The sequence below is a fragment of the Cinclus cinclus genome, chromosome 2 (assembly GCF_963662255.1).
Source record: "Cinclus cinclus chromosome 2, bCinCin1.1, whole genome shotgun sequence".
In the NCBI taxonomy this organism is placed as follows: Eukaryota; Metazoa; Chordata; class Aves; order Passeriformes; family Cinclidae; genus Cinclus; species Cinclus cinclus.
This window is the reverse complement of record NC_085047.1, coordinates 109,444,987-109,460,574: the sequence shown is the minus strand read 5'-3', so window position 1 is coordinate 109,460,574 and position 15,588 is coordinate 109,444,987. Positions and strand designations below refer to the sequence as shown.

The window sequence follows — 15,588 nt, the reverse complement described above, 5'->3', positions numbered from 1 at the left end:
TAACCAAGATGCACATTAACTCTAATCAGAGCAATGAGAATCAAAAGAGGAACAGGACTGTTAAACTCTTCACCATGAAACATTTTAACAACACAGATTTGGTATTATAGATGTGCGTGACTTCACTGACAGTACATTGAGCAACACCATAAAACTGATATTAATGTGGTTTTTATGAAAGGACTAGCAAAGTGAGATGTCTTACTCTCAGGCAGCACTAAAATCAGGTCAATAAGGACATCTTCAATTCTGAGCACACAAACAGCTCACCAGGTCCAAGAAGGCCAATTATATTTCTACATATCTTGCTGAACTGGAACCTAATTCAAGAAACAGGACTTACTGCAACCAGAAATCTACTGTATTCCAAGCATTTTCCTCTACATGTTGAACTGCGAAGTAAAAAATTGATTTCTAACACATACCCTATTCCTATATCGTTGATGCAGCAACATCTCTGCTGGAGAGTAAATGTTCACTGAATTATTGAAACCCATGTAATGTTGTAAAGGAGAATGTTAATCTTAACAAGACACACACAAATGCCTGCAAAACCAAGAAATCAATTGTAAATAGATAGATAGGAAAAAAAAAGTACCATTATTTTCATTTCAGTGATATGTGGCCCTGCAGTGAACTCCAATTTAGAAAGGAGCTGAATAATGCTTTGCATCTGGTCAGAATATGCAAACCCATTTGCAGATTTTTTAAAAATATCGTAGACATTGTCCCAGCATTACAGTGGGAAAAAAATTTAAGCTATTTAGAAACAACAAAGAAGGTGTTTGTTAATAGTCAACTCAAAGCTTTCGGCAATATATGAAATGAACATACCCAGATATCACAAAAACTACAAATGCCATGAATTTGTTTTCTACTGAGAAGGATTAGCTGAAATGTATGCTGTGTTACAGTGCAAAGCAAAATGCAAAAATTTCTGCTAAGAAGCTGTATAAGTTTCATCATATGATGCCCCTCGTGTTTGATTAGGAAAAGAAAAAAAAAGAATATTCACTTCTTGAGCAAAAATTCTGTTTGGGGAATGAAGGTCTGGGGGAGATAGGCACATAATGAACCGGTTCCTTTTGGCTGTCTCTCTTTGCTGCATCCAGCTCCATGGAAGCGGCTCCATTCCAATTCCACAGCAAATCCCCCTGCTCCAGCACACAGGAATGTCATGGAGGAGGATAATGCTCACAAGGTCTCTATATTTTTAGTGTCAAACAGGAGTGGGATTTGGAGGTCGGCTGGAGAACAGAAAGAGGAGCCAGAGTTCCCAGGAAGTGCAGGCAGCCAAGGCAAACTGCAGCACTGCTTCTCCACACACAATTCCTGAGATCAGCAATTTAAGGGACAGGTTTGTATGTGTCATATTGCTCCTGGAATCAAAAGACAAAACTTCCCAAAAGTTAGTGGTAAGATAAAAAGCAATTATTTAATGGAAGTTTTCAGGTGTATAAATAGGGCTCTGCTCATGCATGGTACAGTATTTCTACAATTTTTATTTTAAAGTTAATTTATTAGTATATCTAGCAGGTACATCCAATCAGAGATCAGTTGCCCCAGTAACCTGCCCTTGGGTCTGCCCCTCTGGAGCTGCTCCAGAGGGTTGTTTGTCCTATATGTTATTATGTCTCTAAAATTCTGGTGAAAAACAAGGTGTCCTTTTTAGAAATTCCCTTCTTGAGAATAAGACTAAACAGAATCTCAAGAATGTGTTAGAAAGAGTTAGCTTGTTGTTCTAAAATGAGAGAGAGGGCAGGAAAAGCACTAGAAATTATACAACTATAGATGAAGAAGCTAAAAATGTTCAGGCATCCATATGACACAGTGCAAGCCCCACCACAGCCACATGTAGACTATACCATGCCTATGCTGCTGGTAGACCCAGCCATTAAGGTACAACCTTGGAATGTTTTCCATGATGCTGATCCCTAAAAAGGAGGGCCAGCTTGGAGCATCCAGATGAAAAGCAGCTTCTGCAATGGTGTTTATTGTCTTCAACATTTCCACGAGTGTAATGCAGTATTATACAGCTAACTATATGGTTTTATTAAAAAATCATTCATTGCCTTGGTACTTTCTGAAGAAGATCTATGTGTTTGCAGACCAGAATATTCTGCTGATGAGGAATATTTTTCTCCTGGCAGGAATCCAAGCATTAAAATGTGGGTTTTTGTAGCTCTGGTGAGTAATCCGTCAGCAGGGAAACCATGACAGCCTAGAGGAGGAAGAGAAGAAAAAAATCCAATCATATTGGAAACAGATACTCCATAAAAATAAATAAGAGGAAATATTTTCCAGCTCTGAAGCTTTGTGTTGAAAGTTATTATCCTGACAAAAAATGGTACACGTAGATTTATTTGCTAAAATTTCTGATGATGAATCAGGCAAGAGCTGAAAATCAGTTAGGATGTTCTATATTGTAGCTGATAGATTTTCTCAGTGTGGACAAAATATATTAACGGACAGCTTAGGATCAACTCACACGAGCATTTAGATCAAATGCTGAGGCCTTTTTGGCATGTTGTGATGTATTCTCTGCTACTTCTAGAAGATGCTGTAGGTACCCAGACATCTCATGGGCTGGCTTTTGGGTTTCAGCAGTTTCCATTAGCATCAGTGAGAGCCATGGTAGAATAAGGGCTCTGGAACGTGTCCCAGTTTAGCTATACTTTCTGTAGTGGAACATGGAAAATCCTCACTTGAGGTTAAGAGTGTGCCATCTACCCCTCCTGCCCTGCCTGCCCAGCCTTAGGCACAGCTCTGAAATGGGAGTGGTGGGACTGTCAGCTAAATAAGATGTGTTGCTGTCCCTCCTGTGCCCACAACAAACCCCACGCTTGCTTGGCCTTGCCAAGGCTTTGCCTGGTTCACACTGCTGTGATTTCACAGCAAGGTCTGACTGCACGTGGTTATTGTGGCCCAGCACTGGATTTGTGAGGTTTTTTCAGGGGATGTGATGTTTCTGCCTGTCCTTCTTTACCCCTCATCAGTGCCCAGTGTGACAGGTCACCACAGGCACACGGAGGTGCCTGAATTCCAGCTGTGCAGCCCCTCAGTGCTGCCCATTCATGGCTGCACTCAGCCCTGCTTGGATCTACAGCTGAGAAAATAATCTGTTCTTCAGAATATGTGCTCTCTGTGCTGAAAGTGGTAGAAAACTCTAAATAAACAAGACCCATACATTCATTATTTTAATAGCTTGATAAAATACAAATATGGCATTTTCCTTTCCCCACCAGCCTCTTCAAAAATGTGCATGGGGAGCCCAAAGTAAAGAGCTTATTTTCTTTTTTAAAAAATAACACTTAGGGCAGTTAGAAACATCGCAAAATTAAAATAAAAAATCTGAGAATTTTGTTGAATTTCAAGGACAAAACTATGAAATTAACACATATTCGTTAGTAATTTTGACTGTGTCCAATGTCTGAGGTTTTAGCAAACACAACATTCAACCCCTTATTTATTAATTTAGAGCATATCTAGACTCCATCTCAGGACAATGACAATGCCATCTCTGTTTCTCTTTTCACCTCTGAAAGTTTTCACTAGCTTTTGTCAGCTTAGTGGATCTAAAGCCAAAAATAAATAATAGGCTACTGAGGTCTGGCAGTAATTTTTGAAATTCTAGGAGTGCTGAGAGGGGAGTTATGTCTTTTTGTTAAATGCCAAGTGTCCTCTCATGGTTCCCATACACAGTGTTGCCCACACCAGCACTTTTCAGGATCTATCCAATCTTTGCCCTTCCAGAATTTTCTCAGGGAAAGTTCCCACTGATGTCAGCAACAGCTGTTCCTGAGAGAAAATAACTATTTTTAAGTGTTTGGGAAACTATTTTCTGAGACCAGGCCCTGGGACCTCAGCCTTTAAATGTTTTAATTAAGAAGTTGAGTTAATCATTAGAGTAAATCCAGTGATTTAATTACAAAAAAAAAATAATTATAGCTTATATTGTAGATTTCACTTAGTGATAAAACCTGGGTCAAGCAACAGCAGATTATCAACAAAATAGATCACATTTGTGCCCAGAAGTATTTGTGCTACAATGTTGCCTATAGTCAAAATTGTGATATACTCTGGAGTAAATTTGAAACATATGTTTTAACATTCACAATTTATTGTGGAACCAGGTTGAATTCAAGCCTGTTATGTAAGGCAGAACAGAATTGACCCTAATCTCCAAATACTGTTTTTTGGTTTTTTTTTTCCCCTTACCATAATTGTCCATTTTCTGTTTTCAGCCTCCTGGAAAACCAATGACTGTGGAGAATAAAATACTTCATCATCAACTTCTTCAGGTTTTCTGGGTAAACAATGTAAAAAAGTCCAGTTGGAAGCAGCAGATTTTGCAGTCTGTAGATTAAAAAGCAGATAAAATAAAGACATATGTGAGGACATTAGTAAAAATCCTTAACTAGTAAAAAAGGTTAACAAATTTTACATTAACTCCCACTCTGGTTACATGGATGATGAACTCAGAAGAATTCCACAGACTTCAAAAGAATTCCTCATCTGTGAATAAGACGGGACTATCTCCATGCAAGTCTGTAAGTGTTCAATATGACTTCACAAAAGTCAAAAAGTCACTCCAAAATCTCTGACTTTAGAAGGGGAGTGGAAACCCCTCTGCTGCACATGTTCTGGAGCTGGATCTCACTGGGAAGCTCTGAAAGAGGCCAAGCCATGTGGAGTGTATGATATAACTCAGACTTTGTTATCCCTGTGAGTTTTTTAAGCTGGAGAGAGGTTTGCATGTGGCTTTTCCATGACCTCACTCAAAACCCCCCCAAACTCATGCTTCGTTGATGTTGATTCTTATAAATGCAAACTGTAAAAATGTAAATATACCCCAAAACCTCAGTTTTTACCTGCATTGTAATCTGATAACCTTGAAAGGCCTTTAGTCTTTCTTTCTTCTCCTCTTCTTGTCCCATGCTTATCCATGTGTCTGTAACTAAGACATTGGCACTGTCTGCAGCTTCCAAAGGGTCTGTTGTGAGAAGTAACTTGGTACCATACTAATGTGAATAAAATAAGGAAGATCACTAAGACAATGAACTTCAACTTCATTCTCTATTCAAACTCCATTCAAACTATTCTACTAGGCTGTTTCTTAGGCTCCTACCTCTTTGGAGTTCTGTTCAGTTATTTTAGTTATCCTGAGGTCTGGTTCAAAGCCCTGACAAAAGAGATGATAGGTAAGACATAATGGAACTTGTATAAGATCTTCACTAATTGATAAGAATGTTTGGAAAAATACTTATTGAACCATTGATCATGGAAAAAGAATATTCTTCAGGACTGTAAAACTTGAAGAAACTATGTTGATTTTGTTGAAAGTTCATTTGGGAGATAAAGTGGCAGAAAGTGTTCTAAAAACATAAGAAAAATGTATTTTGACAGCTACAGAATTAAATGCATATACAACATTTAATTTTTTTGTTCTAAACTAATTTTAAAAATATTTTATATTGTATTACAATGCAACATTCTGAAATGCTGCACCACCTATTTAAACAAAAAGAGATGCAACACTTCCATCCATCTGACACAGGCTTTATTTTTTTTTTTTTTAATATGGGGAGGATGCATTGTATGACTTTGTAAGGCTTTATCAAATGGAACTGTGGTCCTCCATGAGTTATACTCCTTCAGAAATGTATTCCAGTTTCTGATGTTGGACTCAGTAGAATCGCTCCTGCTTTGCATCCAAATAACTGGATCAGGATTTTGTACCTTGGTTCTGAAAACAGGCACTCAAGATAGATGCAGGCACCCCCAGCTGGGGCCCTTAACCAATACCTGAGTGTTTGAGACAAGCCTGGGTGAAGTTTGCCTTCTTTTCTCCACGCTGGTTTTTCTTACCCTGGGAGTGGCAATCTTCAGGTGCATTCCCAGCTTTGCAGCGCTCACCATGAAGGACTGCAGGACATTGTTCCCATCCCCGATCCAGGCCATGGTGAGCCCCTTCAGCCCTCCATAGTGCTCCTGCCAAAGCAAGCACAAGCTCTGGGGTTACATTCTGGAGGAGCTGGGCAGGCTGATGGACAAGAGGGAATGATCAGAAGTGTCTGCGAAAAGACAGCTGCCTGCCTTCAAATGCTACCTGCATTTGGTAATATTGTAATTCCAGACCTGGAGTTACTGCTCCTGCAGGATGGTCACCGAGGGAAAGCCTCCGTGTCATACAAGAATGCCCAGGTGCTGTTGCTTCCCCTGGTGAAGGACACATTGGCACATGTGCCATGTGGTGAGGCTCAGGCTAAGAGATTCAGCACCACTGAATTTTAGCATCACTGATGTACAGCTGTGCTTTGGGCCTCGTAAGCATCAGTGGATGTTAGAAGTGCTTAATTTAGAGACAGTCCTAATTCCAGGAATAGAACTCCTTCCAGCTTTCCCCCAGTTTGTGAAAATATCCCTATTAAGGTTTGCTCTGGCTTAGTTTCCTGTGGCCATAGCAGTGGCCATGTCCTGGGAGTGCATCTTCACCCACAGCTGCACAGGACAGCAAAGAGCATCATCTTAAAGCAGCTGTGCCACTCATGGCCTGCAGGATTTGCTCTCCAAAAGGTGCAAGGATTTTTTAAAAAATGTGGATTGCCCAAACTTGAAACAGCATTACAGAGTTAACTGTGGCTTTGCCTGATGGCACGTACAGCCTGGCCACGTGCAGTTACTCTGTCCCTCCACCCCAGCAGATAAGGCCAAAGGAGGAACAAGAGTAACAGGGCTTGCATATTTCCAGAGCAGGACAATTAGAGGCTCCTTAATAAGCCGTGTTTAAAGTATGCATGTTTATAGGCACTTAAGCTGATACCAAAATTTTTACAAAGATATAACCAAATTCTCCTACAAGCTTGTTCTGTAAAACTCTACCTCATGACTTGGAACAATTTCTGGAGAGCCTTTAATTCTTAGTTCAAATCTGGGCCATGCTACAATTGTACTGTAGTAGCTGGAAGCCAGACAGTGTTTCAACACTTTGTGTGACATGATTCAATGCTTGTCAGAGAGGATAAGCATCCACATTGTACTAAGTGGCAACCTTGCAGGCAGTTGCAGAAAAGATGCCAAAAGACTGAACAGGAAAAGGGCAGGGACTACCCCCTCCTCTCTTGGCAGCAGCTTCTCCTAAACAAATAGTTTGTGAAGTTGTTCCAGAGCAAAATTATTAGCATTTCTTCCAGTGACCACAGTTTTGAGTCAAAAATAGTAATACTTGAAATATTGAAAGACATTAAAATGCTGTAAACATCTAAATCTGATGGAGTCCTAGACTGTTCTGGTTTAAGGGCTAAAACTATGGAATTGCAAAAATATCACTTTTTTAGCCAAAGTGTGTTAACAGCAGGCTCATTGGCAGAGGTTGGATACAAGGGCATTTACAGAAGAACAAATCAGGACTTTGTGGACATGGAAGTTATTTCAGTATAACTTTCAATCTGCAGGTCTCCAAGGATCTTTCTAAGTCCTTCCACATCTCCTAGCAATGGTGCTCCTAGGAGAAGGCCAAACTGAAACATGTATTTAAGGTGTTGTTTCCATTTAGGGCTTAGTGATACCTGAGACTAGAACTCACAGCCAGAAGCAAGTGAGACAGTCCTGAGTTCTTTTCATCTCACTGTTTAAAAATAGACATTTCTGCCTTAATGCTCAAAGTATTGACTAGAGTCACAAATATACTGCTGTGTTAAACAACTTCACCTTATTGCCAGCTGCTACTCTGCATTAAAAGAAGCACAGGGCATACTAAGTACTTTCCTCTGTTTTCCCTAGCTACAAGCTGTTACAGATAAAATATGGAGTACTGGATGTGTCTGCATAATGATCCCTGTTACACACTTCAAATTGCAAACCACATCTGCAGTGTATAGAGTGGACATAGCTGAACTGATTTTAATGAAGACGTTTTGCTAATGGAAGGAGTCATGGCAAGGCAGAATCAAGCTGTGTGTGTGCTAGTGGAGCCTGTTTTATATCCTGTGCTAGGCTTTATGCTGCCACTGGTGCACTGCTGCTGTAATTCAAACCTCTTCATCTAAAGCCAGACCACTGCGACTGTGACTATACTGCTTATAAGCAGGCACACATGCTCAGTTTCCAGCAAAGATGAGGTGACTCTATTAGTCAGAACCAGAAAGCTTGGAGGTAATACAAAAGCTACAGTAAATGAGACACACTTGCCCTCCTGCCCACTCCCTCTTTATAGTATGTGCTTATGCAATCACACAGGTGAAATCCTGCTAAAAGTGTTTTGCCATGACAGTAACACTAAATTAAACAGGAGCCTTTGCAATACCTGCTGCTCACCAGAACCTCTGAAGATATTCCCCCTTTGCATCTCTCCCCAGATTTTACAAATTATGTTATACTGATGTAGGCTTTACTCCTGCATGGGTGTTCTGCAGTTTCACTCTACATTTGGAGCACAACTCCTAGTAATGCTACACAAAAACCCAACGTATTTAGAAGGTTGAGCCCTTCTCCCTTATGAAACCTCTTTGGCAAACTAGTTATTGCTGCTGTAGTGCCATAAAATTTGCCTGTGTTTTTCTAATGAAAAATCCCAGCTAAATAAGTAACACCAAATTTACATTCAATTTTCTCACCCTCATGTTGCTTTTATAATATTTCCTTCTGTTCTTATCCATGGCTGCAGTGTATCAGTGTAGGCAACCCTGGATAAAAATAAGTATGCTCAGTGATTTGACCCTGCAGTATGTGTGAAGAAGACTGGGTTAACTAATTAGGGACATTTGTGTCTGCCTCTGCCTGGACTTGCTTCCAGCGAGACTGAAACTCTGACACCATTATAGATTAATTCTGAAGTATTTGACCACAACTGTCATAACAGCCCTCAATTAAAACAAGCTTTTGAATAATGAATCAATAATCTGTCAAATTTTAAAATCAAATGCCAGGGACTAATCAAAGCTTTAGCCCTTTGGGAGACAGTGCAATCCAGCAGATGAGAAACTGGGCAAATTTGGATCTTCTGGCTCTCAAAGTGGGCTTAAGGCGGATGCTGGGCCAGTTATCTTTCCTACTCCCATGGTGTAACATGGTTACATGGTTGTTGTCATGGTTATGGATACAGTATATTTCAGAGGATCAGGAAATATCATAGTTGGGATTTCTAATTGTTAGAATAATAAATATGATAATGGTGATGAATTTGAAAATAGTAATAAATTGATATCTTGGGGTCACACAGCAAGGAGAAGTTGAGAATATACTGCAGCCCTTTTCAATTTGGGCAACATTATTTGTTATGCTGTTTAAAAAGAAATCACCGATGTATTTCTTATGCTAACCATTGCTTTCTGGAAAAGAAAATTCCCCCCAGAGCAATGACACAAAAATCTAGTGGCATATGGATCCACTCTAATTACCAGTCTGGCCATCCTGCAGTCAGCTACAAGTGAGCTGATTTGGCCAGTGACATTAATATCAATTGAATCAATGTCAATACCCAGGCTGTCTCTGGAATACAAATGGTGTGATGCTGCCCTCCAGCCACGCTGAACAGAGCAGAAGCTGAGCACAACTCCTGCCCAGGACACAGAGAGGCACTGGCTGGACTCAGCACGTGGCTGTTACAGCACAAGCTGGGCAGTAAAGGGGCTCAGTGTGTGCTCACAAACTCACAGTCTTTAAAGGCCAAATCCCCAAATCCTCAAAATGAGGTTCTTTACATGTTTGCAACCATTTTGAGTGGGTTATGACTCAAACACACTCAATTCAACACAACCTTTAAGAAGGAAAGTAGTGCATATATATGCTAAGAAAACCCATTAACCCTGAGCACAATATTGAGGGACAGAGCCAGCTTAGACTTCAAACATGCAAGGGGATCCAGGTTACTCAGGAAGAAGGCACTGTGCAGGAGAATGCTGAACATGAGGAATCTCACCCCAATATTCATAACAGGAGCAACTGCAGCATCTGAAAAGAACACCCTGAACATTTCCAGGATGAAAATTTGCCCTGAATACAGAATAAGAATTGACAGCCCTGAAAAGAAACCAGCTGCATTGTTTGGTGGATGCAATGGACTATACTAAAATAAAGGTACTAAAATCCACCTGTAAAAAGGGAATCAAAAGCTATAAGCAAGAAAACATTTCTTCAAAACAAACCGTGCAATTATGTAGTTTCAGACCAAAGAGAAAGTACTTGAGGAGGTTTCAAGAAGGCACTCAACAAAATTAATTTGATATAGAAAATGGAAGAAGAAAATTGTGCTAAGCATGAAGAGGGCCAGAGTGCATGTAGAGCTCCACTGGGAAACAGAGAAAGAAAAAAAAGAGAAAAGAAAAAAAGGTACATTTTGGGTATGCACTGACAGCAGGGAGGAACAGATCCAAGCAGGAAAATATTTATGGGGATAAGGAAGAGACATTTTTAAAAGAGAAATAAGCTGCACAAAATCTGTAGTTACATTTAAATATTAGGCTAGCAGTCTGTGCCACTACTGTAGTTTGCATATATGTATAAATCAAATAAATTGCTTTTGCATTGCACAGAAACAGTCTAAATGTTATATATGGACTTTCAACTCATTTAAAGAATCAGTGGAACTGTTCCACATCCCTGTATTAATCTTCTTGCAGGCAATACTTGGATGACATCTTGCTGAAAATCACACTAGAAGCTTGACTGGGGTAAGTACCAACTAAACCCTGTGGCTCACACCTCTTCAAGAGTTAATCTCTCTTCTGTGGCCTGGTAAAGTTCATTATATGATTAAAATGTTGTTTCATTACATGCCACTCCAGCCTTCTCCAACTCACTGTGCAGTGCAAAGAGGAAAACAAGGGAGCAGGGGAAAACAGGTCAGAAAGGGAGAGTTCAGGCAGTGCCATCACCCACAGGGAGCTGCTGAGAGCTCCCCTGCCTGCCCCTCTCTCCTGGATAAGAAAGCAGGAATGGAAAGTGAGTCAGCAACCAGCAGTGCAACATGCCCTTGGCACAGCAGGGTGGGCCACCCAGCTGCCCTATAAAGATCTCCTGACAAACTTTGGGCTAAGGAACATGCTGGGAAGAGTCAGGGAGAGATGGGCAGATGGAGGAAATTGTGCTCTGCTTATTGGGCTGAGTGTGAAAGTGCTGCAAATTTTTAAAACGTCCATGTCTGTCTAAAGCTGAGCCATTCCTTGTGATCTCTGTAAGTGCTCACTTTGTCATGACAGCTCTCCGTGTCAAATGCATCTTTTGTTTGAGCACCAACTCCTATGACCTGTTTTTTCATCACCAAAGACATCCTCCCTGGTGTTTGGTGCAGCAAGGACACCCCCAGCTGTTGGTGCTGCCCTTGGTGTTCAAACCAGGGAAGAGGGCAGCCTGTGAGCTCATATTCACCTGGGCCTTCTAGCACAGCTGCCCTGTAGGAGGATGCAGTGGAAGAGGAGCAGAGGGTGATCAGCAGGACATGTTCTCACCCTGCTGCTTTCCACAGGCTTCCCCCTAAGGTAGAGATGCATCTGCAGAAGGTGATTGAGATGCTCATTGGCCTCTCTTTAACTGGAGGTGGAATAGAGGGCAACAGCACTGTGAGCCTGGGTGCTGGAGTCAGTGGCCTTGATAAAACCATGTTTAGGGGCAGAGATATCCATGGCTGTGTGGGCTGGAAGTCGCAGATTTATTCCTGAAGAGTGTTGTTCACAAGGGATAAAATGCTAATTAATAAGGTATTTGCAAGACAGAACACCCCACAAAAGACAACCAGAAGTTTCCCCTGACTTGTATTTGCACACAGTGTTTATACAATGAAATGATGACATTCTCATTACCGCTTACTGTCTTATGCAATTTGAACATTGAGGCTGGTTCAATGTGATCTCACAAATCTCCCTTATCCTGAGCTCTGTAACCATTTTAGTCTCAAGTTCATTAATTTTTGCTACTGTCTTCACTGTGAATATAAAACATTTACAAAAAAATACTTAAAATAAAAAAGTGATTTTCACTAAACACGAGTCTTTCAGTATTTAAGCTTTAAAGCATGAATAATTTAATATTACTCTCACTAGATCTTTCCCACACACTGAATGTCCCATGGCAAAGTCTCCAACAGCTGAAAAACATAGCTGAATTAATCAGAAAATTACTCTGCCCTACCGTTTTCAAGCAGTGTGGTTTTTATTCATTCAGAAAGTAAACAAGGTCAGAGGAGTTCATCATAGCTGTCAACCAGCCCTGCAGTATAATAATCTTTTTTATAAGCTAGATCCTCAATTGATTGTAAAACTAGACAGTTCTTCTGTTCAGAGATAAACATCTGGTATTCTGTGTGTAAAATGTTATCCTGCTGTCAGATCCACTATTACATTAGATAAAAATAAAAATTATGATCTCTTTTAACTGTTCTTTGATGTGAGCAAAGTCTAAACTGGTTAAAGTACCTGAACAATAGGTGTTTGTACTGGTAACATTAACTGATTTTTCAGAATAAATTAGCTCAACCAATTTCCTAATATTTAAATAGTGATTCCTTTTTTAGCTGTCCATAGTTTATGGGAGGAATCAAGAGCAAACTACTGAATGTTTTTAAGTCAGTGGAAAAACTTCTGCTGGCTTTGCCTGAGCCAGATTCTCATCTTTGTCTTAATATATACAGCCCTCTGTACATTCTTTGAGTTGCAGGCTAATTCAAATGAAATACTTCATTTTATGCTTAACTTCAGCCCCACTACAGCTGATAGGACTACATAATTGTTTTAAATTAAACAGGTTCTTAATTATATTACTGGATGAAGATCTCTTTAAACAAGTGCCATGTAATTACTACTTTGAAAAACCTAGGGAAAAATGTTTTTTGAAGCTGACTTCCCCAAGTACTTACTAAGAATTAGCAAAAAAAAAAAAAAAGAAAACTTTTAATATTTTTACCTGAAGAGTTAGGTAATCAGCTAAAATCTGAAGAGGATGGTATAAATCGGACAATCCATTGATTATTGGAATCGTGGCTTCTTTTGCCATTAAGTCCAGATCATTATGGTTATAAACTCGAGCTAAGATTGCATTTGTCATGCTGGACAACACCCTAGAGATGGCAGAAAATACTCAAGTCAAACATAATAAATATACCCCTATTGCACTCTTCACCATGCAACACATAAATATTAATGAGAAATGGTAATGAACCAATATTTCTCAGCTATCTGAATAATTTATCATGCCTGTGGAATAGACTCAAATGTTGTCATTAACAAGCTGCAAATAAGTACGAAGTTTCACTTCCTAACACTACTATAGTAAGTAAATGAAAACTGCTGCTCTATTTTATATTCTTTCCTCTTTAGCATTTCACAGTCGATGGAGCATCAATACATGTTAAGCTCTCTGAACTAAGATAAGAGATTGTGTGATTCTGTAACATTTGAAGAACTTGATAACCTCAGAAGATATAAGGTATATGTTTTTTTTCAGTCTTTTAGCAAAGAACAAATGTAGCATTGACTGTATATTATGGACTCTGTATTTTGTGAGGGTCAGCAATACAGATCTGTCTTAGATTGCCACAATTGTTTATGATCTTAATAAGCACAGAAACAGAACAGGCTGGGGGTGTTGGCCAGCTTTCTCCTACCTACACACCTGTGTATTGACTCACATGGTATCAGCATTCAGGTAATGCCCAAATTTCAAACTCAGTACAAGGGAAGGTATTGCAGGAGCTCCTGTACCACTCTGGCATTAACCTCATTTGCTGAAGTGTGAAAGACACAGAGATTAGCATAGTATACTCTGAATTTTTTAGATAAATTAAATATGGATTGGAGCCCTTAATTCTCTGCATTTCTGTGTTTTAATCAGGCCCTGAAGCCTGACTTTGAAGTAGCATTTTGTGTGTTCTCATGTTATCTGAAATAGGACCTTAAAACAAAACAAGGGAGGACTGAATTAGAAGTATGTGGGAAAAAAATCCTTGCAGTATCTGCCTTCCTGATTAGCCATGACAAATTTTTACTTCTGCTCTTGTGGAAATAAGGCTGTTAATACAATCACCAGCAAGGTCTCCTGACAAAGTCAGTAACAGGTATTTTCTACTGACACCAGGCATTCCTCACACAAGCAAAGCTCTTGTAAAATGTTACAAGATTGCCTGTAGAGCTCTCTCTGCAGAAAAGACTGTCAATAGCAGCTGCAAATGAAAAGCAGGAACTGAACAAGGTATTTACTGATTACAAAGCACTGCAACAGTTCCTTTGGTGCTATTATTTTTTCTTAGCTCACCAGTTCCTTTCTCTGGGGGAAATCAGTTCTGTTCTGAACTGGTCACTGGGGATGAGATGCATGTTTCCTTTTGTTAGCCATCTCACCAGCTAGCTCACCCTAAACAAGACACAGCCAGTCCCCCTCAGTCAAGGGAAAGGGGGGATTGCACTGGGAAATCCCTCATTTTCCTTATAGATTTTTTTTTTCCTTTAGCATGTCATGACAGCTGATTTCTATTTGACTGATCAAGAAACTAAAGAAGATGATTCCTCCATAGGGCATGCCATTAGAAAATTCAGTCGTGATTACCAACTAGTGAAAACTGCTGGACTTTAATCTTTAGTCTATTGAAAATAGACGTCAGACTTATTAGACACCTACCAGCAGGATATCAGACAGTCCTTCTGCCAGCATTTCTAGATGTCTTATTTTACAGTAGGAAAATCAGCTGTAAACTGGCTTTATTCTTTCTGAAATCAAACTAAAACTAAACTTGGGGGGAAAAACACAAAAAAAAACCCCCAAAACCCTCCTTTGGAGGTCACTGATTACAGGGGAATAATTAAGTCTCAGTAATTGAATCAGTTTAAAGGAAACCACGTAAGACTGGAATTGCATAGGAATGAAAAGGTCCTGAATATATGAATCTTATCAAAGGTCATGTTTTGGAAGCTGAGGGGCTGTAAGCCCAGGTTCATCAGGTGACTACATTTAAGGTTCTTATTTTATCAACCACTAGGTCTTTCTCTCTTTTCATTCTTTTGCAAAACTGTGAAACTATGAACTTCAAAGTCCCAGAGCCTGGAAATACATTATATTGGAACACTGAGTACATTGGAATGCTGCATATCTCTCTTTTTGAAGTAATTTTTTTTTTTCTCGACGGTATCCTCTGAGGAATCCAAGATTAAACACAGAGTATGCCTTTTTGGTATGGCAGACCTCTGAACTTGAAAATGGGGCATTTGCATATATTTTGTATAGAATACTGCTATGCAAGGTAATTTTGCTTTTGTTCTGGAGGTTTATATCCATTCAAAAGCTTTAAGCTTCTGACAAGACCACTTCCACTCATAGTCTCACAGGCACAGACAGTGCATGTGTTCTCAGGAAAGTAAACCTGCTCCCTGTAGATGTAGAGATTAATGCCTTATTAATTCCAGTGGACTGGTAAAATCACCCTATGAGTTCTTCAGGGCTTTCACTGAACCTGATGGCCACTGAGCTTTAGTGATGCCCAGTGGAACTGCTCTACAGTGGGAAATACAGACACAGTACTTATATTTCATTTCAGGTAATACATCAGATATGTTAAACAGTACTGAAAGCCTTAGAGCTCCTTAATGGGTGGTAACTTTTTGC

At 39.8% G+C, this 15,588-nt stretch overlaps 1 protein-coding gene across 1 annotated transcript in view; it reads right to left on the bottom strand.

The window, feature by feature from the left end:
* Positions 1-2,161: 2,161 nt before the first annotated feature.
* The window catches only part of OTC (ornithine transcarbamylase), a 28,293-nt gene continuing 14,866 nt past the window's right edge, over positions 2,162-15,588 (bottom strand). The window contains 6 exon segments of the mRNA XM_062514969.1: positions 2,162-2,221; positions 4,219-4,356; positions 4,872-5,021; positions 5,129-5,182; positions 5,869-5,991; positions 12,898-13,051. Coding sequence (XP_062370953.1) covers positions 2,162-2,221; positions 4,219-4,356; positions 4,872-5,021; positions 5,129-5,182; positions 5,869-5,991; positions 12,898-13,051 — 679 coding nt within the window.